Source organism: Orbicella faveolata, unplaced genomic scaffold (assembly GCF_042242905.1).
Source record: "Orbicella faveolata isolate gen_17 unplaced genomic scaffold, um_ofav_v1 contig_36, whole genome shotgun sequence".
In the NCBI taxonomy this organism is placed as follows: domain Eukaryota; kingdom Metazoa; phylum Cnidaria; class Anthozoa; order Scleractinia; family Merulinidae; genus Orbicella; species Orbicella faveolata.
The window spans coordinates 16,632,779-16,657,518 of NW_028301565.1; the positions used below are offsets into that span (position 1 = coordinate 16,632,779).

The 24,740-nt window shown below is 41.3% G+C and overlaps 1 protein-coding gene across 3 annotated transcripts in view; it reads right to left on the bottom strand.

The window, feature by feature from the left end:
- LOC110040429 (uncharacterized) overlaps nt 1-24,740 on the bottom strand; it is a 31,246-nt gene that overhangs the window by 6,010 nt on the left and 496 nt on the right. Inside the window, exon 2 of one of the 3 annotated variants that reach the window (XM_020745668.2) lies at nt 1-23,363. In XM_020745668.2, coding sequence (XP_020601327.2) covers nt 1-23,277 — 23,277 coding nt within the window. In that variant the 5' untranslated portion in view covers nt 23,278-23,363. Of the gene's footprint in view, nt 24,574-24,740 lie in introns of those variants that run through there. The other 2 variants (XM_089274629.1, XM_020745667.2) reach the window with 2 other exon arrangements.

Sequence of the window (24,740 nt, forward strand, 5' to 3'; positions counted from 1 at the left end):
GTTTGAAATCGGACTAAGGGCTCTGTTTACTTTGTCTTCCATGGCTCTTTTTGTCATATCTCTTTGCAATCTAGTCTCAAGCTTGTTTTTCAACTCTTCTTTTTCCCTTAAGAACTGATTTTCCATTCTTTCTCGCTCAAGATCAAGCTCTTCCTCTAGTTTGGATCGCTCCCGCCTTATCTGGTTCCGCAACTCCCAGCGTTGTTTTTTTAAATCATCGATTTCTATCTGTTGTTCTTTTATAGTCTCTTCCAGAGGCTTCTTCTCGCGAGCTATTTTTTGTGAAACTTCTTCCTCCATTTTAGACAGTATTTCCGTTTTGTAATTCGCAATGCTCTTCTCTATTAAATTTCTGTCCACGAGAGTAGGGTCCTGGTTGTAGATCTTGTCTTGAATGAGCCTACGCTTTTCTTGCAGGTTTCCAATCTCACGCCTTAAGCCTTGCAACGTTTCTTCAAACTTACGTTTTTCCTCTTTAAGCTTGCTGTCATATTCCTCCTCTAAGCTTTTCTTCACAGCCTTTAGCTCCCTTGCATGCACCTCATCATCTTTGTCAATTTTGTCACCCTTGGCTTCTTCGTAGGCTCTAGCACGTTCATTATCGAGGGCATTTCCTTTCAAACGTTCCTCTAGTTCTTTTCTCCTCTGTTCCGATTGGCCCAGCTCTTGTTTCATCTCTTCTAGCTTCGTCTCAAGCTTCGTCGTCTCGCTTGCCAATTTGTTGTCAAAGTCCTCTTGAAGTTTGCCTAGCAAATCTCTCTTGTACTGTTCCCAGTCGTCCTTAAACTTTATTCGATCCCGCTCGTAAATCTCTTCCATAGTTTCTTTCTCCTTTTTGTGAATCATTCTAATTTCTTTTCGTTGTTGCTTTAGTTTAACGACTTCTTTTAAAAGGTTTTGAATTGTGGATTCGAGGGCCTTCTTTTCGTCTTCGTATAATTTCTTTAAAGCTCCTTTTTCACTATCATTTTGTTCAATCAGCTTGTTTTTGTCTTCTTTAAACCTTTCCTCAGCTTTCCGTATATCGTTCTCCACGCCTTCGATCTCTTTGGCATGTTCCTGCAAAATTTTAGAAAGAACTTCTTGAAAGTCAGTTTCCGCAGTTATATTTTTATCAAGTAACTGTTCATAAATCTTTTTCTCGATGGTTGCCGTGATTTCCATTTTTTCTTTAGCAAACTTTTGATTCATTTCCATTGTGATTTCTTCATTCTTTTGTTTGTGCTGCTCGTCTTTTTCAGTTATTTTTCTGTTCAATTCATCGTCGAACGCTTTTTGTAGTTTTTCTTTCTCGGCTCGGAAGATTGCTTGTAGTTCTTCTCTTTCCTTCGTCCACTGCTCCTCTTGGTCTTTCAATTCTGCTGAACGTCTCCTTCCCTGCCTACTGAGTTCCTCTTCTTTATCTTCAAATTCATACTTTAATCTCTTCTTCTCCCGTTCGTGTTCTGTCTCTATATCTTCTTTCAAGCGCTCCCTTTCTCTTTGAACAATGTTTTCCAAGTCTATTCGTTGCTGCTCAGCTGACTCTTTTTCTAACTGAAGCTTGTTAGCAAGAATTTCAATTTCTTTCCGCAGTTCATCCTCTTGCTTTGCTTTCTCTGTCTCTATGGATTTGATTTCGTCTTGATACTTGGTCAACGTCTGCTTAAATGCATTTTCTGTTCCGTCAAGTTGTTCTTTCAATTTCTCATTTTTATCTCTTTCGTACAGAAGATTTCTTTCGTATTCGTTTGCTTCTTTCTCCAACAGTTTTAATTTCTGCACCAAGAAAATAGTGGTTTCCTCATTGTTGTTGATTTCGGCACTTTTGGATTCGCTTTCGGTTGGAGTTTCTCCTTCCATGGATAACTTTTCACTTGATTCCTTCAGCTCTTCCTGAAGGCTTTTGATTGTTCCTTTAAGATCGTCATTCATTCCCAGCAGCTCTTGTAGCTGAGTCTCGAGTTCAAGTTTTGAAGCCATCAGCTCTTCCATCATCTGCGACTTTTCTTTCTCACAATCCGCCAATAATTTGTTTTTCTCGTCATCGTGATTAACCAACACTTCGCTCAACGCTTCTTTCAGCTCTTTGATCTCCTTATTTAAATGCCTGTTTTCTGTGTCTAGTTCTCCAAGTTTCTTCCTTAAATTGATCATGTCTTCTAATAGTTTTTCACCATCTTTCGCATCATTTTGTTGCTTTAGAAGCATTTCTTTTTCTCTCATCAAGCTATCTACTTCATCTAGCAAATCCTTTTTGCTTTCCTCTATGGAAAGTCTTCTCTTCTTTTCCTTCCTTAAGTCCTCCTGAAGTCGTTTGTGGTCCTGTTTTAACTCGATCTCTTCTTGTATCCTATTGCGCGCATCCTCTGGCGTTTCGTCGTCATCGTCGGCTGCTTGTTTCATCTTGAGGTCAACAATGTCCTGTAGCAGATCCTGAACATCTTTCTCATACTTTTCTTTCAAATGTTTCTCTTCCTCAAGTTCTTTTTCTAGTTCGTTGACCTTGTTCTTCAGACTCTCCAACTCGTAGTTATCACTTTCACTTGCCTCTGATGGTTTTTCGTTCAAGTACATTTCAGCCCACTTTGAATCTGGTTCTTCGCATTGGTCCTCTTGCTTTACTACTGGAAAATCACTGCCAAAGAGTTCTTCCATGTACTCGGAATGGAAATGCTCTTCACGCACGGGAATCTCTACTCTTATGATTTCTTCTTGGACTATTTCCTGATCCTTGCATGATTCTGATTCCATGAATGATTCTTTAGGAGGTATCATGGTTTGTGGTTTGTCCCAAATAAGATCCTCTAAAGCCGCTAGATCCAGATCAATTGGGACTATACGACCATCGGTCTCACTCCTTCCAGCACTTTTGCTTGCAGCAGCTGTGCCTTCTTCATCCTGTACCAAGTTGGAATCAGCACTGGGAAGCTTGTATTCGCTAACGACCTCCCCCTCACGAATATCATAAATATTCTCCTCAACAGAACACTGATCACTAGGCATAGTCAAAGCTGTCAGTTCGTATTCATTGGCGCGCAGCAATTGGGCACGCTTAATGTCCTCATTCAAAATGCGACCTTCGACAAGAGGTTTACCAGGATCAGCTTTCTCGTTTTGCAAAGTTCGCTTCAATTGTTTTTCATAGCTTTCCAATACCTGGGCTAATGTCGCTCTTTCTGTGACTACGTCATCAAAAGCATCAAGGTCCCGTACCGAAGAGAACTTGACTGCTGCATTGTATTCATCGTCTTTATCTTCTGGTGGCCTCATCAGTTCCTCTGCAAGTTCTCTGCCTACTTTCCTGGATAATCTTTCTACTTTGTTGCGTAATGTTGTGTTAACATCGACAAAGTTTTTAATTTGCTCTTGATCTGCCGGTGAAATTTCTTTAGAGTCAACAGACCGGTACAAATCAGAATCAATTTCATTCAAAACACCTCCTTGTAGGTATCTGCATTTTTCAAGTGGCTCGTCTTCTGAAACAGTAATTTCGGGCTCGCTTTCACTGACACGAACAAGCTCTGCATACTTTATATCCTCTGTGATAGGCTTTCCCGAAACTAAAGGACCGAGGTCATTCTCCTCACCTTCTCCTAGTCTCCTCTCATAGTTCTGCAGCACATGGGCTAGTGTGGTTTGGCCTTCGCTGACTGTTTTCAATGCTTGTAACTCATTTACAGGTTCCGCTGAAGATTTGTTCTGTTCATCCGGCAGTTTGAGCAATTCATTTGTCAATTCAGGTCCTACCTTTTCAGAAATTTTCTGCAGTCTCTTATTGAACTCTCTGTTCTCCTCTGTTAGTTCTTCGATTTTCTCCTCATAGTTGGATAAAATATCAAGGACTGAATTATCTTGGGAGTTTCCCTTCTCTGTAAACAGGCGAAGGGCCCCGTTTTCCCTTTTCAGTTTTTCCAGTTCGTTTTCGTAGTTAAAAATAACTTCGCCCAACGTTTTCTCTTCTATAGACATCAACTCTAAGGCTTGAAATGGAGGTTTAGTGTCGGTTTGAGAACCCTCGGGTAAATCCCCTTTTAAAAGCTCATTCACAAGATCTTTCCCAATTTTCTCGGAAACCTCTGCAAAATTATTTTCCCTGTTGCTCAGTTCCTCGTTTCTGCTACGCATCAGCCTTACTTCCTTTCCATAGTGTTCAAGAATATCAGCCAGGGGCTTTGCTTCGGCTTCCATTCTTTCCACAATTTCAAGATAAAACTGGTTTACTTCTGGTTTCGGCAGTTGATGTTGCCTTTTCATTATTTCGTCAGTTAGTTCTCTCCCAACTCTACCAGATATCAAGTCCAGTTCATTGGCAAGAATTGCTTTTACCTTCTTGAGTTCATCTATTTCACGTTCTTGGGATGTTGCTATCTCCAGGATGTCACCTGACACCAGTTCCTTAAGTGTCAATATTTCATGCTCCTTCTTTTCCAGTTCTTCCTCGTAATCTTTTAGGACATCCGCGAGTGTCGTGTCTTTGTGTTTCTCCAGCATTTCAATGGCTTTGAATGGGAAATCTTCCAGCCTTTCGCTTACATTTTCGTCCAACGTTGTCAGCTGTCTTGACAAATCTATGCCCACCTTCTTTTCCAGCAGAACTTGTTCTCGTATTTTGTCATTTAATTTTGAGATCTCATCTTCGTACTTTGATATTCTGTCCATAAACGAAGACTTTTCTAAGTCTTCTGAAACAAGGCCTTTCAATGCGCCGATTTCTCTCTTCATCCTTGCAAGATCAGTTTCGTATTGTTCTGTGACCTCAGCGAGAGTTTTTCTCTCATTTTCCATAATATGAAGGGCATCTAGCGGTGTTGTCTGTCCCTTTTCACCTGGTCTTAGAATTGCACTTGCTAAAGATCCTCCCACTTTCTCACACAATACCCTGAGGTCGGCTTCTGTCTTACGTTTGTCATCTAGCAGTTCTTGAATCTTCTGCTCGTATTCCGAAACAAGATTTGTTAACAACTTCCCGTCCGCGCTTTCTTTGCTCGCAATAGCATTGAGCATTTCATTCTCCCTTGTCAATTTGCTAATGTCATTTTCATATTGCTCTAAAATGGCTGAAAGTTGCTTCTCCTCCTTTTCCATTATTTTAAGAGCTTTCAACGGGGACCTAGGCGTTCTTGTCTGATGATAGTGAATGCTGACAACATCATTTACAAGGTTATCACCTATTCGTGCAATCAGAACCGACAATCTCGCCTCGAGTTCTTTATTTTTATCCTTTAGATGTTCAATTTCATCCTCGTATTGCGAAATGATGTCAAGAGCAGACTGGTCGTCGCTTTCATTGTCATTCACTAGAACCTCCATGGCATTCTTTTCTCTTTTCAATCTCTCTAACTCCTGTTCATAGGTGTCTAAAATGTCAGCTAGAGTCTTTTCCTCCTCCTTCATTTTTTCAACTGCTTCCCATCTTCGTTTTGTTCCTGAGTCGGTCTCACTGAGTAGCAACAATTCGTTTATAAGGTCAACTCCAACTTTTTCTTTTAAAATATCTTTCTCTTCGGAACGTTGACTTTCTCTTTCAGAAGCACTTGTCATAGGGCTGCCTACCCTGTCAGCAACGGCATCTTGTTTACCTTTAAAACTTTCCAAATTTACCAATTCCAAACTTTTATCACCGTGTTTTGTATTATCTGAAGGCCTCGATTCAGCTTCTTTGCGATCAGTTCTAAGGGCTTCAAGTTCCCACTCATAGTTTCGAAGAACATTTTCTATCGTTCTTCCTTCGTCTGTTATCAGTGCCGTTGCTTTCAGTTCACTTGTCAATACTTCAGGAGATGGGTATTCAGTCTCTCCGGCAGTATTCGTTGCTCCTTTATCTTTGACCAACGCTATGGTAGGACTCTTAAAATCATCGGATTGTTTTGAACCAGTAACGTCTTTCATTTTGTTAACTTCTAATAGTCTTTGCGCCAAGCTATCGCCAAGTGTATCTCTTAACACTTTATTTTCTCGCTGCAGATTTTCGATTGTTTTATCGTCCAAAATGTCACGTACTTTTGACATCACATCTTCACCGGGAGCAGTCGACAAAGCCGTTTCGTATGACTGCAGAACATCTTCCAAAGTGACGTTCTTTTCCTGCATGATTCTTGGGGCTTTTAGCTTTGATTGATTGTTGAACGTTTGGGCTTCCATGTCTTCATTAGAATCATCTTTCTTTACATCACTCTTTATTGATGTAACGTCTTCTATCAAGTCAGAGCCAATTCTTTGTTTCAGAACTCCAAATTCATTCTTCAAGCTTTCATTCTCCCTTTTTAATCCCTCGACTTTGTCATGATATTCCTGCACCATATCGGCAATGGTATATGGGTTTTCTCCTTGCTCTGCAGCAATCTTTCTAAGGGCGTCGAGTTCCTTTTCATAATTTCTTACAATGTCCTCTAAAGTTTTACCTTCTTTCTGCACAACTTTTGTTGCCTTTAAGCCATCCTCGTCTCTTTTCTTTGCGGACGCTGGGCTTTCCAAGTCAGTGACAAGATCTTGGCCAATTTTCAGTGTAAGGTTTTCCAACCTGTTTTGTAAGCTACAGCTCGCTGATTTCAAGCCTTCAATCCTTTCCTCGTACTCTCTAACAAGGTCTGATATTGAATAGCCCAACTCTGTCTCACTTGGAATTAGCTTAGAGAGAACGTCTATTTCAGTTTCGTAACTCTTCAAGACGTCTTCTACCGTGCTTCCTTTGTCTCTCATTAATGCATTTGCTGTCAAGTTATCCCATGAAGTAGGCACCTCCCTATCAAAAGGCCTCCTGTCTTGTGCCAACTCGGAGACGGTATCATGATGCCCGGCATCTTTACCCTGCATAGAGTCGCCATCATGGCCCAAAGCTTCAAGTTCTTTCGCCTTCGCCATCTCCAGTATGCTTTCGGCCAATTGTTCTCCCAGAGTGTTTTTAAAGATTTTGTTTTCCTCTTGAAGCTTCTTGAATGTTTCCAACTGGTTGTTAGGGACTTTGGCTTTTTGTGTGTCTTCACTGGGTGAATCCGTGCTGTCGAAATTAAACCCGAGGGCCTCTTCATATATTTCAAGAATATTTTCAAGCGTTGAATTGTTTTCCTGCATGATTTTTGGCGCGTTAAGCTGTTTTCCTGTTCCAGCAGTTTTCATTTCTCCTTTAGTTTCGTTTTCGTCCTTGAAAGACGGTTCCCTTTCAATGTCATCCTCGCTTAGCCCCTGAATATCGTTCACTAGATTGCTGCCAAGTCTGTCAGTTAAAGCATCATAATGACTTTTTAGTGCGTTATTTCTGTCGTTAAGTTCATCGAATTTATCTTCGTAGTCTTGGATGATGTCCGAAATAGAAACTTGCTGACCATCCTCTTGGTTAGGAGCTAGCTTGCGAAGAGCATCAAGTTCCTTCTCGTAACAGTTTATAACTGCTTTAAGTGTTTTGTTCTCCTCTTCCATGATAGCTGGAGCCTTTAGCTCACTTCTTATACCTACCAAAACTTCCTTGTTGTCCTTCGTATTCAAATGCTTTTGCTTTTCCATGTCATTCATCAGATCAGGGCCAATTTTGCTCTCAAGAAACTCTAATCGCTCCGCCATGTTGTTTTTCTCCTCTTTGAGTAAGTCTATCTCGTCCTCGTATTTTGTCACTAGACTTGAAATAGCGTCAATTGGTTGTCCCGAATCGTTAGAAACCAGTGATTTCAGAGCATCCAGTTCTTTTTCATAACTTTTCAGGATGTTTTCTATTGTTCTCCCTTCTTCTTTGACGAGACTTTCAGCTTTCAATTCAACTGGCGACAACAGACTCGTGGCATCTTTCTGACTGCTTTCCTGAGGCGAATGTTTAGAGACATTGACGGACTCTTTGAAGTCGAAATCACTGTCCGCGTTTCCGGCCGAGATTTCAGCTGTTTCTTCTTTTTCATAAGAACTTTGCTGAGTTGCACCTTCGTCGTCTTTTGTGATATCTAATAATCTTTGGGAGAGGGCAACGCCAAGGCTATTTTTAAGGATTTCGTTTTCTTGCTTTAGTTCCTCGATAGTACTTGTTCGATCATCAATAAAATTCTCTGAGTTTAACTCATCCATGGTAGACGACGAGTCACTCAGGAGAATTCCAAGCGCATTTTCGTATGTTTCCACTACCTCTTCTAAAGTTGACTTCTTTACATCCATAATCTTAGTGACCTTTAAATCTTTAACCGGATTTTCAGTCTCCGAATCTGACTTTCCGTCTGATTGATCAGTACCTTCAATTATATCATTGCTGGTTTCTTCAAGTTCCTTAATGTCATTGGCAAGATTGGGTCCAATTCTTCTTACTAATCTTTCTGAATCACTTCTCAAACTCTCGTTTACGGCCCTAAGCTGGTCGAGTTTTTCTTCGTAGGCCTTCACCATATCGTTAATGGAACGTCCTTCTCCTTCATTTGAAAATAGACTTCTCAAGGCATCTAGTTCCTTCTCGTATGTTTTGACCACATTTTCAAGGGTTCTTTCCTCTTCTTGCATAATACCTGGAGCCATTAATGTACTCTCGTCTTCATGACCCGTATCGTCTCTTAATCTTGGGTCCGCCTTTGGCTCTCCATTCTCTACTGTGCTTAGTAGTTTCGGGCCAATCTTCTGCTCTATCTTATCTAGTCTGTTGACTAAAAGATGCTTTTCATTTTCCAGGCTTTCGATAGAGTCCTCGTACTTTGCGACCACTTCTGAAATCGAGATTCCATCATTAGTGGGAATTAGTTGCGTTAGTGTTTCGAGTTCCTTTTCGTAGTTTTTCAGAATATTCTCTATGGTTCGGCCTTCATTTCTAATAAGGGTCTCGGCTTTCAAATCACCAGGTGGAGAAGCTGTGCTAACTTCTGTCTCATCATTGTTGGTTTGGTCAAACGGTTGGGCGTACACTTTAGTTAAGTCCTCCATACTTCCTTTGTCGATACGTTCTTTTTTACGTCCCTTTCCTTTCTTTGGTAATGTCGAAGCCATTGGTTCCTCGTTGACTTGCGTATTGCTTTCGTGACTCTGAGAGTCCAAATTCTTCAGGGGAGGCATTTCCTTTTTCTCTGCCACATTCAACAGACTTTTTGCCAGTCTCGGGCCAAGTCCATCTTTGAATGCTTTGTTTTCTTTTGACAAGTCTTTGAGATCGTTTTCCTGGGAAGCCATTATGTCCTCTAAAGTCAGTTCCTTTTCGGTCTTTAGTTCTGGAGTTCCTGACCTTAACTGAGTTTCTGACTGCTTTGCTTCCTGCTGGAAACAAACATTGTCAGAAGTACTTCCTACATCATCTCCCTCTGGGTGCGATTTGTTAAGATCCTTGAAAAGATTACTTCCGATTTTCTCCTCTAGTCTATCTAGGTTCTTACTGAGATCCTCGTTTCGTTGTTGAAGGTCTTCCAGTTTGTCTTCGTACTCTTTGATAACATCTGATCTGGAGCCACTTTCACCTTGTTCAACAGGCACCAGTTTCCTCAAAGCAATTAGCTCTTTTTCATAATTTTTAACGACGTTCTCTAGGGTTCTGTCATCCCTTTTCATCACATTAACCACTTCTATGTCAACCTCTCTGTCACTGGTATAGTCTTTGGCATCGCCTTCTCTTTTATCAAGGTGAAAATTGTCTAACGCATCATAAAGGTCTTGGCCGATAGTTTCAACGAGGTTATCCAACTTCTTCGTTAACAGCTTGTTTTCGCGTTCCAAATTTTCGAACCTGTTTTCGTAATTGTTAATCAGGTCTGAAATTGACATGCCATCTTCTGTTTTGTCAGGAGTTAATTGTCTGAGTGCTTCCAGCTCCTTTTCGTAGTTTTTCAATATTTTTCCGAGGTCTTTCCCTTCCTCCCTCAGAAGATTCGTTGCTTTAATTTCATCTGGACGTGTCGCTGGATCATCCGTTGCTACATCGTCAACGACATTCTGTAACGGCTGCTTCGTATATTTGGAATTTGTTTCTTGGCTCTGCTCTTGTTTATCCGGCAGCTCTTTATTCGATTTAGAAGTAGCTGGCTGGTCGTAGGTTTCAAATTCTTCAGGAGAGTAACTACCTCTGTCCTTCGCCAGTTGCATTAAAGCTAAAGCGAGGCCTTGGCCAAGACCGTCCTTATAGACATTGTTTTCTCTCTCCAGATTGAAAAGATCTTGTTCGTATGTTGCCACGATATCTTCTAGTGGCAAACTCCTTTCGTCCATTATCTTAGGAGCTTTGAGCGTTCTTTTTATTTTCATTGCGCTGGTATTCCCGTTCTCTTCTGTCTCGCTCACGCTCCCCTTCGCCTCAGCTTTGCTCTCTGCCAATTTCCTGAGATCTGTGACTAGGCCGTGACCAATTGTCTTCTCAAGTCCACATAACTCATCCTTAAGCATTTTGTTTTTGTCAGCAAGGTCTTCAAGTCTGTCTTCATAGTCTTTTATGATATTTGAAATTGCACCTGCCTCCTCACCTTGAAGTGGAACCAATTTTCGAAAGGCATCCAGTTCATTTTCATAACGTTTTATAACGCCTTCCAGTGTCTTGTTTTTATTTTCCATTAAATTGGGAGCGTGGAGGTCAAAAGGTTTCCTGCCATCCAAACTATCGCTGCCAGATTCTTTATTCGCGCTCGTATTCCCATTGTTTTCTGTCTCCCTCACACTTTCCGTCGTCTCAGCTTTGCTTACTGCCAGGTTCTTGAGATCTGTGACCAGGCCGTGACCAAGTTTCTCCTCAAGTCCACATAGCTCGTCCTTGAAAATTTTGTTTTTGTCAGCAAGGTCTTCAAGTCTGTGTTCATAGTCTTTTATGAGATCTGACATTGCGCCTGGCTCTTCATCTTGATGTGGAACCAGTTTTCGAAGGCCATCCAGTTCATTTTCATATCGTTTTATAATGCTTTCTAGTGTCTTGTTTTCATTTTCCATTAAAATAGGAGCGTGGAGATCCAAAGGTTTTCTGCCATCTAACCGATCGCTGCCAGATTCTTTATTCGCGCTGGTATTCCCGTTGTTTTCTGTCTCCCTCACACTTTCCGTCGCCTCAGCTTTGCATACTGCCAAGTTCTTGAGATCTGTGACCAGGCCGTGACCAAGTTTCTCCTCAAGTCCACATAATTCGTCGTTGAGAATTTTGTTTTTGTCACCAAGGTCTTCAAGTCTGTCTTCATAATCTTTTATGATGTCTGAAATTGCGCTTGCATCCTGACCCTCGCGTGGTACCAATTTTCGAAGGGCATGCAGTTCATTTTCATAACGCTTTATTACTCCTTGCAGTGTCTCGTTTTCATTTTCCATTAAAATAAGAGCGTGGACATCAAAAGGTTTTCTGCCATCCAAACGATCTATGTCAGATTCTTTATTCACGCTGGTATTCGCGCTCTCATCTGTCTCGCTCACACTCTCCTTCGTCTCAGCTTTGGTTACTGCCAAGTTCTTAAGATCTATGACGAGGCCGTGACCAATTTTCTCCTCAAGTTCAGATAACTCGTCCTTGAGAATTGTGTTTTTGTCACCAAGGTCTTCAAGTCTGTCTTCATAGTCTTTTATGATATCTGAGATTGCGTCTGCCTCTTCCCCTTCACCTTGGTGTGGTACCAACTTTCGAAGGGCATCCAATTCATTTTCATAACGTTTTATAACGCTTTCCAGTGTCTTGTTTTCATTTTCCATTAAAATAGGAGCGTGGAGATCAAAAGGTTTCTTGCCATCCAAATGATCGCTGCCAGACTCTTTATTCGTGGTGTTAAAAGTTTGCATTTCGTCCATAAGACCGGGCCCAATGTTTTTCTCAAGGTCATTTAGCATCTTCAACAAAGTGTCCTTTTCCTTTTCTAATTTTTCAATCCTATCTTCGTACTCTTTTACAAGATCGGACACTGGAACTCCTTCACTTGTCTCACTAGGAATTAATTTGCGTAGTGCTTCAGGCTCCTTCTCGTAGTTTTTGAGGATACTTTCGATCGTTTCTTTTGCATCTTTTACAGGTTCCTCGGCTTCCAGTTTACTAACATCAGGACAAATGGCCATACCATCCTTAGGGCCTTGTTGACTTGGCTGTTTCATGTTTTCTGCAGTTTTAGCCGCCACTTCTTTATTTTTCTCTTCAGACTGACCGTTTAATTCTCCTGTCTCACCACCTTCCTTTGATGTGTCCTGTAAATAGAATATTGGATTTATATCTCCCGACACTGGTGGAGTTGCCTCTGCTGTTGCTATAAGGTCTGTTGTTAAACTCTCACCAAGGGCGTCTTTCAAAATCTTATTCTCTCTCATTATGCCGTCAAACGTGTGAATCGTGCCGTCAACAAAGCTGTCATCTGGAGGAGCGGCTTGGCGAGGGAGCAGCCCTAGTGCTTTCTCATATGTTTCCAATACGTCTTCAAGTGTTGAATCGTCTCTTCTCATAATTTCTGGGGCGTTAAATCGACCTTCATTTTTGGATTTGGATGTTGCTTGTTTTGTAGAAAAATTGCTATCTGAGGCATGGATGATGTCTCCATCAGACTCTTTGTCATCCAACAGTAACGTCTCAATATCGTCAACAAGGTCACTGCCAATTTTACTGACAAGTCTGTCGTGTTCGTTTTGAAGACTCTTGTTTCTGTTTTCAAGATCGTCGATTTTGTCTTCGTAGTCGTTAATTATATCTGAAATAGAATTGTTTTCTTCACCTTGGTTTGGAAGCATATCCCTTAAAACTTCTAGTTCTTTTTCATAATTCCTTACAACCTTCTCAAGTGACTTGCCCTCCTTTTGCATTGTCTCAGGCACCTTTATACCATCTTCCCCGACGCCATCAATACCCTCATCGTTTTCACTGCTGTCTTTATGTTCCATATTTTCTAACTTGTTTACAAGATCGGGGCCTATGATTTCCGTTAGGTTTTTCAAACGGTCCGCGAATGCCTTGTTTTCGTTTTTCAAATCCGCCAGCTTGTCTTCGTAATTCGATGTCAGGTCTAAAATCGAGATGCCTTCGTTATTTTCATTTGGAACTAACTTTGCGAGTTCCTCGAGCTGTCTTTCGTACTTTCTTAAGATATTCTCTACAGTATTGCCGTCGTCTCGTAATAGCGATTTTGCTTTTAAATCGTCTGCTATAGAAATCCCTTCTACCATTGAAAATGATTCCCGGTCGGGTTCTTCAGGGTATTGCTGGTCTATTATTTCCTCTGTTTGGCATGGCTCTACTTCGATGTTTGGTTGCGGGAGAAGAGTATAGAAAAGGTCTTTACCAAGTTTTTCCTTTAAGAGACTGACTTCCTTCTCAAGGTTGTTAAGCTCTTCGTTAATTCTTTCTTCGTAATCTTCTATCACTTCTTCAAGAGTCTTTCCACTTGTTGCCATGATATCGGGAGCTCTTAATTCTTTTGCTGGGTAGTTTTCCTCAACGCTGACTAGGTCTACCATTTTGTCTTGGGCATTTGTTACCTCGTTATCACTTTTCACATCATTGTCTTCGTCGTCAGCTATTCCTTGCTCCTTTTTGCTTGGTGCTTCTTCTTCTAATTCCTTTGTAGGTGTCTCTCTCGTTCTGTAGTCACTATCTTCAATTTCGCCGGTGGTTAGGTTTTCCATAGATAGCAGCGTATTTGTCAAGGACGGTCCTAGTTTAGACTGCAACGAATCAAGTCCATTTTCGTAAAACGCTATGACATCAGCAAGAGTTTTGTTATTTTCAATAGCGATACTTGGTGCCTTTAATATTCTTTTATTTGCGATATCTTCTTCAGGAAGGTTTCTCTGTCCTGAGTCGCTTTCGTCATCCATTATGATTGCAGGCTTTGTCATTGGTAAAAATTCATTACTCAGATCTTCCTTTTCTTCTGCTTCAGGGGACGTGTGTTCCTTGACTGGCTCGCTCCTTTGTGTCAATAGTGATTTTTCCTCAGCTTTTCTTTTGTCACCCTCCTTTGACTCGACAGGGCCTCCAGTATCCGATTTTATCAGATATTTTTCTCTTTCTCTGGCTGGGACGTCATCGGTCGTTGGATCATCTAAGTGATCTCCTTCTCTCTCTTCAATCAAGGCATAGACTAACTCCTCTCCAAGTCTCTCTTTCAGGAGACGCAGCATTTCACTGTTCTTCTCTTGGGCTTTAAGAATACCTTGAATCGTTTCTTCTTCTTCAGGAATGCCATCGGGAGACCTATCATCACCGCCTGTTCTTTCGTTTGCAGGTCTTTTAAGGTCGTTTTCGTACTTAGCGATGACCTCCTCAAGTGTATTACCACTGTGTCTCATTATTGTCGGCGCCTTTAAGGATCCCTTCGCCATTCCTTCCTCTTCATCGGAAATCTCGGATGAGCTTTTCTCCAATGGAGAACCAAAATGTGATTCAACAATGTTACTGAGTCTGGGACCGATGTTAGACTGTTTCATGGATGGTGCATTCCCTTTTTCTAGTCGAGTGTCTGTAACATTAAAGTGATCTATGTCTTCCACTTGCTGGTTTTGCTGTCTCTCAGGTTCTTTAATTTCTAATGTCTCGAGCTCCGGAACATCGTGACTTCCTATGCTTTCCTTCGCCGTCCTTTCTGTATCACTACCGGTGTCACCACCTGCAGCAAGTTTAGAAACCCTGTCTGAGGTTTCTTGAAATGGGAGCACAGGCCCTTCAACAAAAGATGGAGAGTTGCCACTGATTCTGACGGCTGTTGAGAGAGGTTTCCCGTCAAACTGTACTTCATCAAAACCTCTCTTTCTATCTTGTGTGCTAAATGGACTTTGCGGATTCTGTTCTTTGTTGTGTATGCCCACCTGAGGTTCTGGTAGTTTGCTCATTTGTAGAAGTGCTCGAGAGAGATCTTTGCCCAGCTTTTCTTTCAGCAGGTCGTTTTCTTGTGAAAGATTATCCAGCACTTTTTCGTACACGGCAATCACATGTTGGAGATCTTCGTCGTATGTTTTCATTATGGTGGGAGCCATAAGTTCCAAAGGGGAACCTGCATGATTGCTCGTGTCAAGTGGGTCGTCTGTCCTTAAAACAGCACCTAAGAGGTCTTGTCCAAGCATATCATTAATTAAGTCCATTTCTCCCTTTTGTTTCCGTAATAAGCTTGCCAGCGTCTCCTCGTTGTCCTGAACAGCGACTATAACGTCTCTAAATTCCAACTCGTTCTCTGGCTGATTTTGCTTCAGCAGTGCTTCAACCAGTTCCTCTCCAATTTTCTCCTTGAGCGTTTCCAAATCTGAACTGAGTTCACCATTCATGTTTCTTAGTTCTTCATTTTCGGCGCTAAGATCATTGAGTATGTCACTGATGGTTGCCTCATTACCTTGTACTTCGTCTATACCTGGTCGGTATTCAGTTCCTTCGTCTGGTTGAATGTCCTCAGGCCCGATTGATGTTATAACGTTAAAAAGATCGTCACCAACTTTGGACTTCACCAAGTCAACCATATCTTCCAGACGTTCCCTTTGTCTTTGAGAGGCAGCTTTTATGTCCTCTTGCTCCTTTATCAACTCAGTCAGTGTCTTTTCATCTCTTGTCATTTCATCTAAAATTCCTGCGATATAATAACGTGGCATTTTACTTTCTCGTTGTTCCCTTTTCTCCGCCAGTCTGCCTACTACTCCCGAGCCACGTATTTGTTCGGAGACATCTCGTCTTCTTTCTTCTAGTTCGTTTTTCAGTTTAGCTAACTCCATCATCACTTCATCCATCTCTTCATCTTCAAATTCTACGTCCAACTTTGTTCTTTCCTCTCGTATTTCTTCCAGCTTAATTTCAACTTCCTTCTTTTGAGTCCGTAATTCTTCAATGTTAGTGGGAGCTGCTTGCTTGATAGCATCGGTTTGACTACTATCAAGTGTCCCGTCGATTTCAGCTAAGTACTCTCTTAAATTCTCTTTTTCAATTAGCAACTTCTCAAGGTTCAGTGCATCTCCAGGAATGGCAGCTTTTCCTTGGCGATTTTCCTCCTTGAGAGCATTTAACTCTCGTTCCACTTCTTCTGCCTCTTTTCTGCATAATTCAATCTCATCCTGCAAGACCTGCAATTCTTGTTTAAGTGCCTGCTCTTCTTCGCTAGAAAATTTCTCGTGTTCACTGATGGTTGTGTTTAATTCCTCTAAGCTGGCCTCAACTACTCGTCTTTCCCCGTCGATTTGTTCTTTTAAAATTTGTATTTTTGCGTCAAGTGTTTCTTTGTCGCTGTGTAGCTCATTTAATCTTTTTTCCTTATCTGCCCTTTTCGCTTCCATCTCCAGCATTTCGTTTTCTTTACGATCAACTAACTCATTCAATTTCTTCAGTTCACCTTCGAGTTTTCCTTTCCTCTCCCAGTGGTCTTTCCAAGCGTCCTTTCCACAAAGTTGTTCCTGTAATAACGTTTCCTTCTTGTTCAACAGGTCTTCTAATAACTTTGTTTGCCGTAGCTCTTCTTTCAGCTTTACTTTTTCAGCAATCAGAGATTTCAGCTTTTCTAGGTCATATTTCTCTAACTCGTCAGAGGGTCTAGAGACCTGTAACATATTGTTTAGGCGATTCTCAGTTTGACGTAGGTTGTTTTTCAGTTCTCGACGTTTGTCATCCAAGTTTTCTTCCGATTGTTTCGAACCTTTGTCTGTCTCATCCTTTTCATGGGTTGCAGTCAAAGAAAGTGTAGTTTCACTAACATTATTGTCATCTTTAAGAGGCTCTTGACTTGATGTGTCTACCAATGTATAATCTCCGATTAACTTATCGAGTGCGTCTCCGTCCATAATTGGTTCATGTTCCAGTTTCTTCGCTTCGGTTCCTTCTTCTTTCTGTTTTTTGTTTGCAAACGATAAAGGAAGTCTTGTTCCTCTGCTTTCATACTCGTGTTCACCAATTTTTTGAAGTTCTCTATCTACAGGTATCTTTTCTCTGATGACCTGTTCAAGAGAACCTTCCACCTCATCTAGATCGTGCTCCAGTCGTTTAGCTTGTCTTAAACTTTCTGCTTTTTCCTTGACAATTTCTTCCATCTCTCTTTGTCTCTGACACAGTCCTTGTCTTTCTTGAAGATCAGCGGACTTGGTCTCCGATTCCTCAGTAAGAAGGGCTTGCTTAAGAGGCTCATTCATTTCTTTTGGAATGTTTGCATTACAAGAATCTTCTCCCTGCAACCTCTTTACTTCTTCTATTGCATTTTCTTTAGTGTTTCTCAGCTCTTCATTGATTGCACATTTCTGTTTCAGAAGATCTGCCAGCATCTCAGCCGCTCTCATTGTTTCCTCGTCTATTTTATCCTGTAGTTTCTCTATTTCTTCTTCAAGTTTCACCTTTCTTTCAACGCATTCCTCTATAAATTCAGACTGCGATCCTTTTAAACCACCTGCACTGAGACTCTGTAGAATCTTCTCGTTGGTATCTTGTAGGCCTATCACTAACTTTCCTTTAGTGTCAAGAAGCCCCTTGATATTTGATTCTGATTCTGTGTTTACATATCCAGTTATCGTGAATTGTCGGGCATCAAGAAAATTGCGCTGTTCATTACAGATTTCACCGTCCAGCTTGGAAATCTTTTCTTCTAAGCTTTCCTTCTTGAAGATTAAGTTTTCCAGTTGTTCAACAAAAGGGTAGTCCTCTTCATCTCTGAATCCGTCCACACGTGATTGGTAATTATTCAGTTCCTCAATTTCGTTTGTCAAATTTTCTTTTTCTTCCAAATCTTCAATTAGTTTCGTGGGATGAATGAAACCGGCCTCTCTTAGTTTGTCTTGTTCGTGGAGTATTTTTTCTTCCAGGCATTTTAAGTCCTCCTCGGTATGCAGCTTAACACGATTGACGATACCCAGTATGTCAGCTGCGGGAATTCCTTCAATGATTTCTTTCTCAAGCTCGCGAGGTAATTTGAGGCTGCTGATCGCAAAGTCCAGTTCTTCAATTTTCGCGTCGATTACTCCATGTCTTTCACTTTCAGCGTCATTGTTATCTGAAACGTTATCCTTGTCCACTAACTGAGCCTCAGTTTTACTTTGATCAGATGCTTCAACACCGTCTTTCACGTAGTCTCTGTTTTGTTTTGAAACTTGTTCGCCCTCATTACTCACTGTTGAATTGACCCAGTCGAGGGAGTCTTGGATGCGTGTTCTTTTTCTCTTAAAGGGCTGTAACCTATTTCTTTGTCTTTCCAATATCCTGCCGCATCTCCCAATATCACTCTCTGCTCTCTTGATTTCCCTTTCTAACTTTGCTCTCTGATTCTCGGCGTCTTTTTTACTTTTGACCAAAGACGTGGTTTCAGGTGGTAGTTCTTTACTGCTCTTTGCTGGATAAGCATCGTTGTCACTTTCCTGCAAGCCGTCCTCTAAAGCTGCAAGTTGAGCTGTCAAGCTGTTTAACGAGTTTTTCAATTTCTCTTTTTCTTTCCCAGATTCGTCTGTTGCTTTTTCCAACATCTTTGCTTTGTAGTTAAGCTGTCTTGCTTTTTCGCATAGATCATCCTTTATTACATCCTTCTTACACATGAGTCTAGGAACAGTATGGGAGTCGCTGCTTCCTGGCTCTACCATTACTCCTTTCTGCTCGTTTAGCAGATTGTTAATTTCGTCCAGCTTCATACATACATCTTCTTTTTCCTTTAAAAGGTGTTCTGTTAGCTTTTCATCTTCATTCATTTTAAGACTTTTGTCAATTTCTCCCAGTGAATGCAAGAGCCTCATTTCCTCGTCATCCAGCCGCCTGTTGAGATCCCTAAGGTTGTCATCTCCTGCTTCAGAGAGCTCCTTAATCTGTGAGTCCACTTGCTTTAAGTCATCTGTAAGTTGTTCCTTTTCTGCATATAGATTATTCAGACTTTCTAGCGCTACCAAGTTTTCTTCTTTATCTTTCTCGTCGCTTAGTTCTGGAATTTCATCCACAAATCCTTTGCCTACTAATTCTCGCAGTAGATTGAACTTATCTTGAAGTATCTTGTTATTCCTGTTTAGCTGTTTAATAAGATCTTGGTCGCTAACAGGCGATGTGCTACCTTGGCGATGAAGGTTCTCAAACTCCTCGTCTGTTGCTTGGGATTGGGTGTTTGACCTTTCAGAAAGTCTATCATGTTCTGGGGTGTCATTCTTCTTGACGATCTCACCTTCTTTGGTCAACATGTCAGAAGGTTCAATTTTCATTTTTAACTCATTGAGGTTTCCCAATTCAGACTCGCCGTCCAGCTCTTCAGCATGGTCCTCAGTTTTATCGTCCTTACTTGTTTTCTCGTCTTCTCTACATTCCCCTTCATGATCAGAAGCGACCCATTTTTCATCCAGTGGTGTATGACTTTCGTCTTCTTTATCAATGACAGACTGTTCCTCTTTTTCTGTAACTTCAAATTCAGTGTCTAATACTTTCGTATCCTCGCCAGCGTTCACTCCCATTGCGTCTCTGTCTTTGCTTTTCTTCTCAGCAGAGATCCTTTCGTCTTCTGTTGTTCCATTAAGATGGTCTTCACCTTTTGCTTCCGTTAAAATGTCTACGTTCGCAGACTGTTCTTCGCTGTCTAATTTTTCCGAGTCTTGATATTCCTGAATACATTCCCTGTCTTCCGTGGGTCTCTCGCTGCTCTGGGTAAAAGGTTCCTCAAAAGTTGCAACTTTGGCGTTAATCTCCGCTTTGATCTCTTCTTCTATGATCTCTTGTCTTTCGCCGACATCTTCGTCCACGCCTTTATTGCCCTGGGAAGCCTCTCCTCTTTCTTCCGTGGGCCTCTCAGGTTTCTTATTCAATGGCTTTTCATCAGAAGGATCTTTGACTTTGATCTCTGGCCCTGAACTTTCTCCGTCAATGTCACCTAAATTCTCTTTTTCCGCTAGAATGGGCTCTTCGTCGCCTTTATTTCCCCCGTTGTTCTCTTGAGCTGGTTTTTCAAAGGACTCATCCCTGACTTTGACCTCTGGTTCTAAATGTGTCCCATTTGCATGCTCTCTTTCCGCCAGAATAACCTCTTTGGCAAGTTGATCTGCATTGGTATCTTCTTCCCCACTTTTCTTTTCTCGGGAAACCTCTCCTTTATCCCCCACGGTTAATTTGTCGTCTTTGGAAACCGGCTTTTCAGACGATTTATCTTTGGGTGTTATCTCGGCCCCTGAATCGGGTTCTTTCTCCTTATCGTATTTCAGCCCTTGACTTCCAGTAGTCTCGAGAGATGGAGAAATATTGTCCCTTTGCTCTGTCATACGTTCTTCATTAACTTTTTCTTCAAGTAATCCAGGCTCTTTTAACAGCCTAGCTTGGCTGTCTTCGTTTCCCTCAGTTACACCTGAGTCACTTTCTGATTCAGTTTCTGTTTCGTTTTTGTGAGCAATAGTAGCGTTTTCGTCGTAATTTTCACCACGATGACGATCTTGGTTGTTCTCCTTATTCAAGATGACTTCATCCGGGGGTTTATCTTCGATTACTTCCTTTACAGCTTTTGGACTTTCATCTTCAGGTAAACATGGTTGTTCAAGTGTTTCTTCGGGAATTTTCACTTGAAAATTGTCTTTCTTCTTTTCTGTCTCGTCGTTTTCTATGTCGCCATGGGAATTCTCTATTAACTCATCGTCTTCCTTGTTGCTTTCTGTAAGTTGTCTACCATCAATGTCGTCCTCTGTCCTGTCCTCGTGATCAGTGATGACTGCCTGTTCCCCTTCAGGGGTTTGTGCACCTGGGCCTCTTTTGGATAATTGTCTGTCACCAAATTGAGTTCTCTCGACGAGCTTTTGGATCCCACTAAGCATGTCATTTTCCAGGTCCTTTCTCTTATTACGGAGAGAGTCCTTGGCCTTGGCTAGTTTCTTCATGGCCTTCCTCAAGCTGTCTCTGTATTCTCCATAATAGACTCTTCCAAGGTTGAACCTCTCGAGATTAAAGGCAAAATCCAGTTCGGCTTTCTTGATGTGTAATGTATCACCTTCGCTCGATTCAGGCCCGGAATACGCTCCTTCGTCGCTTTCTCCGTTCACGGTCGTAGGACCTGAATCGTCTGACTCCAGATCTGAACTCGCACCAGAGGTTGTCTCCGAGTCATAAACTGAATCTTCGTCATCGTTCAGAACTTGTTCTATGAGGTTTTCTAAAGCGGCCTTTAACTCATCCTTGCTGCAGATGTCGTCTTCAGATAAAAGAAGTTGTTTAGCTGGTTTGATACTTCTCTCACTTGTTTTATCTTTAGGCGAGTTAACAGGCGAAGTAAGCGGATCCTCGCTAACAAAACTATATCGGTCAAGTTGTTGCTCGTCTTCACGTGGGAATGATGCCGGGCTGGACATCATCTCTTTTATAAGATCGAAGGCTTCTTTAAGATTAGCAACGGCTACTTCATGTTCTTGTTGCCTTTTCTTCTGTAACTCAGCTATTTCTTTCTTAAGAGGAATTTTATCCTCGAGTTTTTCTTTTTCTCTTTCAAGTCGTTCTTTTTTGTTCCTTTTATCTCCAGCTTTACCTCCTCTCTCAGGGCTCTTTCGTTTTTGGCTGGCTAGTAGCTTTTGCATGGTGTCATTTCTGTCTTGCAGCAGCCTGAGTTCCATTTCTCCTTTCTCGGCAAGCAAGCTGTGCAAGTCTGCAATTTCACTTTTGTATTTTAAGACAGTGTCCATCTTGTCGCGCTCGAAGTCTCTTTTCATTTTTTCTTTCTTGCGACAAAGAATATCCTCCAGTTCTTCTTTCATTTCCAGGTAATAAAGTCTGCTTAAATAGAATCGTTCGAGATTGAACGCCTCTTCTAAAGTGGACTTTTGCTTTAGGAGATTTTCAATTATCTCCCCATCAGCGCTCATCACAAACTCCTTGTGCTGTGTCTGGAGTTTTTCCATGAGCTCTTCCTTTTCTTTCATGAAACTCTTCTCCAATTGAACAATTGAACGTCTCATATCTTCTTTCTCTCGTCTCAGCTCTTCCTCGATGTCTGAAGGAGTTTTACGGTTTTCTCTACCAGTCCTTGTCTTTCCATTAGGGCTGCTTATGTCCTTCCTGCAATCAAGATCATCTGTTGATGTACCTTTTTCTTCAGTTGGCGGTTTCAACGCATCATAATTCTGAAACTGATCCCCACTAGGGTCTAGCTGTTGAAGGCATCTCAAAGTCTCCAAAGAGTCTTGTACTCTCGCTCTCTTTTCATCGGCAACCTCTTTCAGCAGTTTCTTGATTTCTTCTTGGTGCTCTTTTTTTAACTTTAACTTTTCCACCTCATGACATCTGTGCGCATTTTTGAAAATATTTTTCAACTTCTCGTTCAATTGATCTTTACCAGATTTTTCACTTCTCCCGCAGAAGTCGCCTTCGTCCAAAACGTTCTCCAGAGCAACAAGCTGATCTTCAATAGAAAACTTTGGTTGGTCATCCCTCAGCGAGGCAACTTCATGCTCATCCTTGCCAGCGCACAGATTGTCAATCTCCATTATCGTCTGGTTGATTGCGTCCTTCATGCGCTTATTGCGCATTTGAAGATCTTTCAAGGTGTCATTCTTTTCCTCATTGGGGATGCAATTCCTCAAGTTTTCCCTGATTTTGTGAAGAAACGCATTTACGTCGTCCATTGTGTTGCTCTGAACGCGTCCTTCTTCTTTGCCTTCTGTCTTCTCCAATAGGCGTTCGACTCTTTGTTGTTTATCCGCTAGGACTTTTTGCCCTTCTTTTTCTTGCAATGGGCTCTTTTTCCCTACGTGTTCTGATTTTTCTTTCCCCATTGCAGGGCTGCGTTCTTCATCTGATGCACTGTTTCCAACAAGATCACTTTCTAGAATGTTCTCACTGCTTGTGAGAAATGCGTTTTCTGGTGCCAGTTGGATCTCTTCCAGCTTTAATTTGAGCGTTTCGTTTTCCTTTTGCAAATTCAGCTTTTCATTTTCCAGTCGTTTCTTTAGTTCATTTTTCTCTCTCGTAAATTCCTTTTCTTTCTTAGAGATTTCCTGCTGATGCAATGCTTCTGCTTCCTTCAAATTTTTCTCGTAGGTTTGGAGATTTTTATCTATCTTCTGCTCTAGGTTTTGGCTTTGATTGTTCTCCTTGTGCAATCGCTCTTCAATCCTGCTCTTCTCACTAACAAACTCTTCCATTTCACAAGCCAAGTCGCCCAGTTTCTGTTTGGAGACCTCCAGCTCTTCCCGTTGTTTTTCTACTATTGATTTAAGCTCATCAAGCTCTCCCTCGTACAATAGTCGCATGTCTTCTTCCTTCTGTTGAATTTCCATTTCCTTCTCGTTGATAATTTCTTCATATCGTTGGTCCAAGTCATTTCTTTCAAACTCGAAACTCTTCAACAAGTTGAATTGCTCATTTCTGAATTCTGCTTCCAGACTTTCTTTCTCTGTCTCGAATTCCTTTTTCAGTCTCTCGATTTCCTTGCGATGTTTGAGTTCCAGTTCCTTTGTAGGTTGCTGTCCCCGCTTAATCACCTCAATCTTCTGTTTATGTTGTCCATCCATCTCAATCAACGCTTTATCATGTTCCTGTTTCAATTTTGCAATTTCGTCGATGAGAGCAACCTCCACGTCTTCTTTGGTTACCCGATCTGGATTTGTAAGCAACGAAATTTCACGGTTATAAACTTGGGCTAAACTAAACCTCTCAGTGTGCAATGCATTAAGCAATGCCTCTTTTTCTTTTTCAAGTTCATCAATAGCTTCTTGTTTCTCAAGAAGCCTCTCTTTGAAACCGATCTCTAAACTCTCCTTTAGCTCGGTTATTTCGCGCTCAAATTGTTGGATCATTCTCATTCTTTCAAGATCACTTTTCTCAGCGAGCAATCTTTCCGTTACTTCTAGTTTAAACTCCAATTCCTTTTGATGATCTTGTTGCATTCTCTGTTTCTCTTCATCAAAGTTTGCATTCATTCGTTCAGCCTGATTCGCAAAAACCTGCACAATCTTCGCTTTCTCTCGATCACATTTTCTCTCAAGTTCTAGCTTTTCAATTTCAAAGTTATTGCTGGCGCGCCTTAACTCATCTTCGTGTTCGATTCGTTTAATATAAATATCATCGTCTGGCGAGGATCTGGTTAAACCGTCTTCTTGATGCTGTACACGCAGCAATTCTCGTCGCAGCATTTTTATTTCTTCGTTTTTCTCCGCGATAACCTCCTCGTACTCTTGTCTCATTTTAAGCTTCTCATCTTTGTATTTCATTTCTACAGTCCTTTCAAACGATCGGCGTTCCTTGGCTTGTTTTGTTTCAATTTTTTCTCGCTCGCGTTGAAACTCGTTTGTCTTTTCCACCTGCTGTTTTTGAAATCCTTGCAACAGGTCTTCTTTTTCTAATTCAAATTCATGTCGCAGATATTCTTTTTCCTCCTCAAATTTTTCAACTAGGTCATTCATTTCTTCCCTGTGCATCAGTTCAATTACTTCTTTCTCCTTGAGAAAACCGCAAATAATGTCATTTTTTTCCTTAGCAAATTCCTTGGCGAGAGTTTCTGCGGCAGTTCCACAGGACGCCTCAAACTCCTCCATGTTTGCAAGAAAAAAATTTCAGTTTCACCCGCAAAACTAAGTATATCCTCAAGAACTATTTCGTTCGACAGCCTTGCTTAGCTCTTTCTAGGGCAACAAATCCTGATTGGAAAGGAATCCATCTGCCATGAGTGATGTTAAAACCAGTATAGCCGATCAAGCAAATGTGCGTCGAACTTCAGTAAATATAGTAACGCGCAAAAGGTATACAAATGTGCTACTAAAGCGTTTTAATAATTGATCACCCACCAGCAGGACAGGTGAGATGAAGATAAATATTTGGCTCATACAGCGCAATTTCAAGTCATTTCTTGGACACAAATCGCAGCCTCTCGCAGGGCTTAGCGTATAAATTTTTTCTCAAAACCGTAAACACCATTTTTGAGTTGTTGCCACAATGCGGTTTATTGCATTGATGAAAAACAATGAGGCTCCATTTT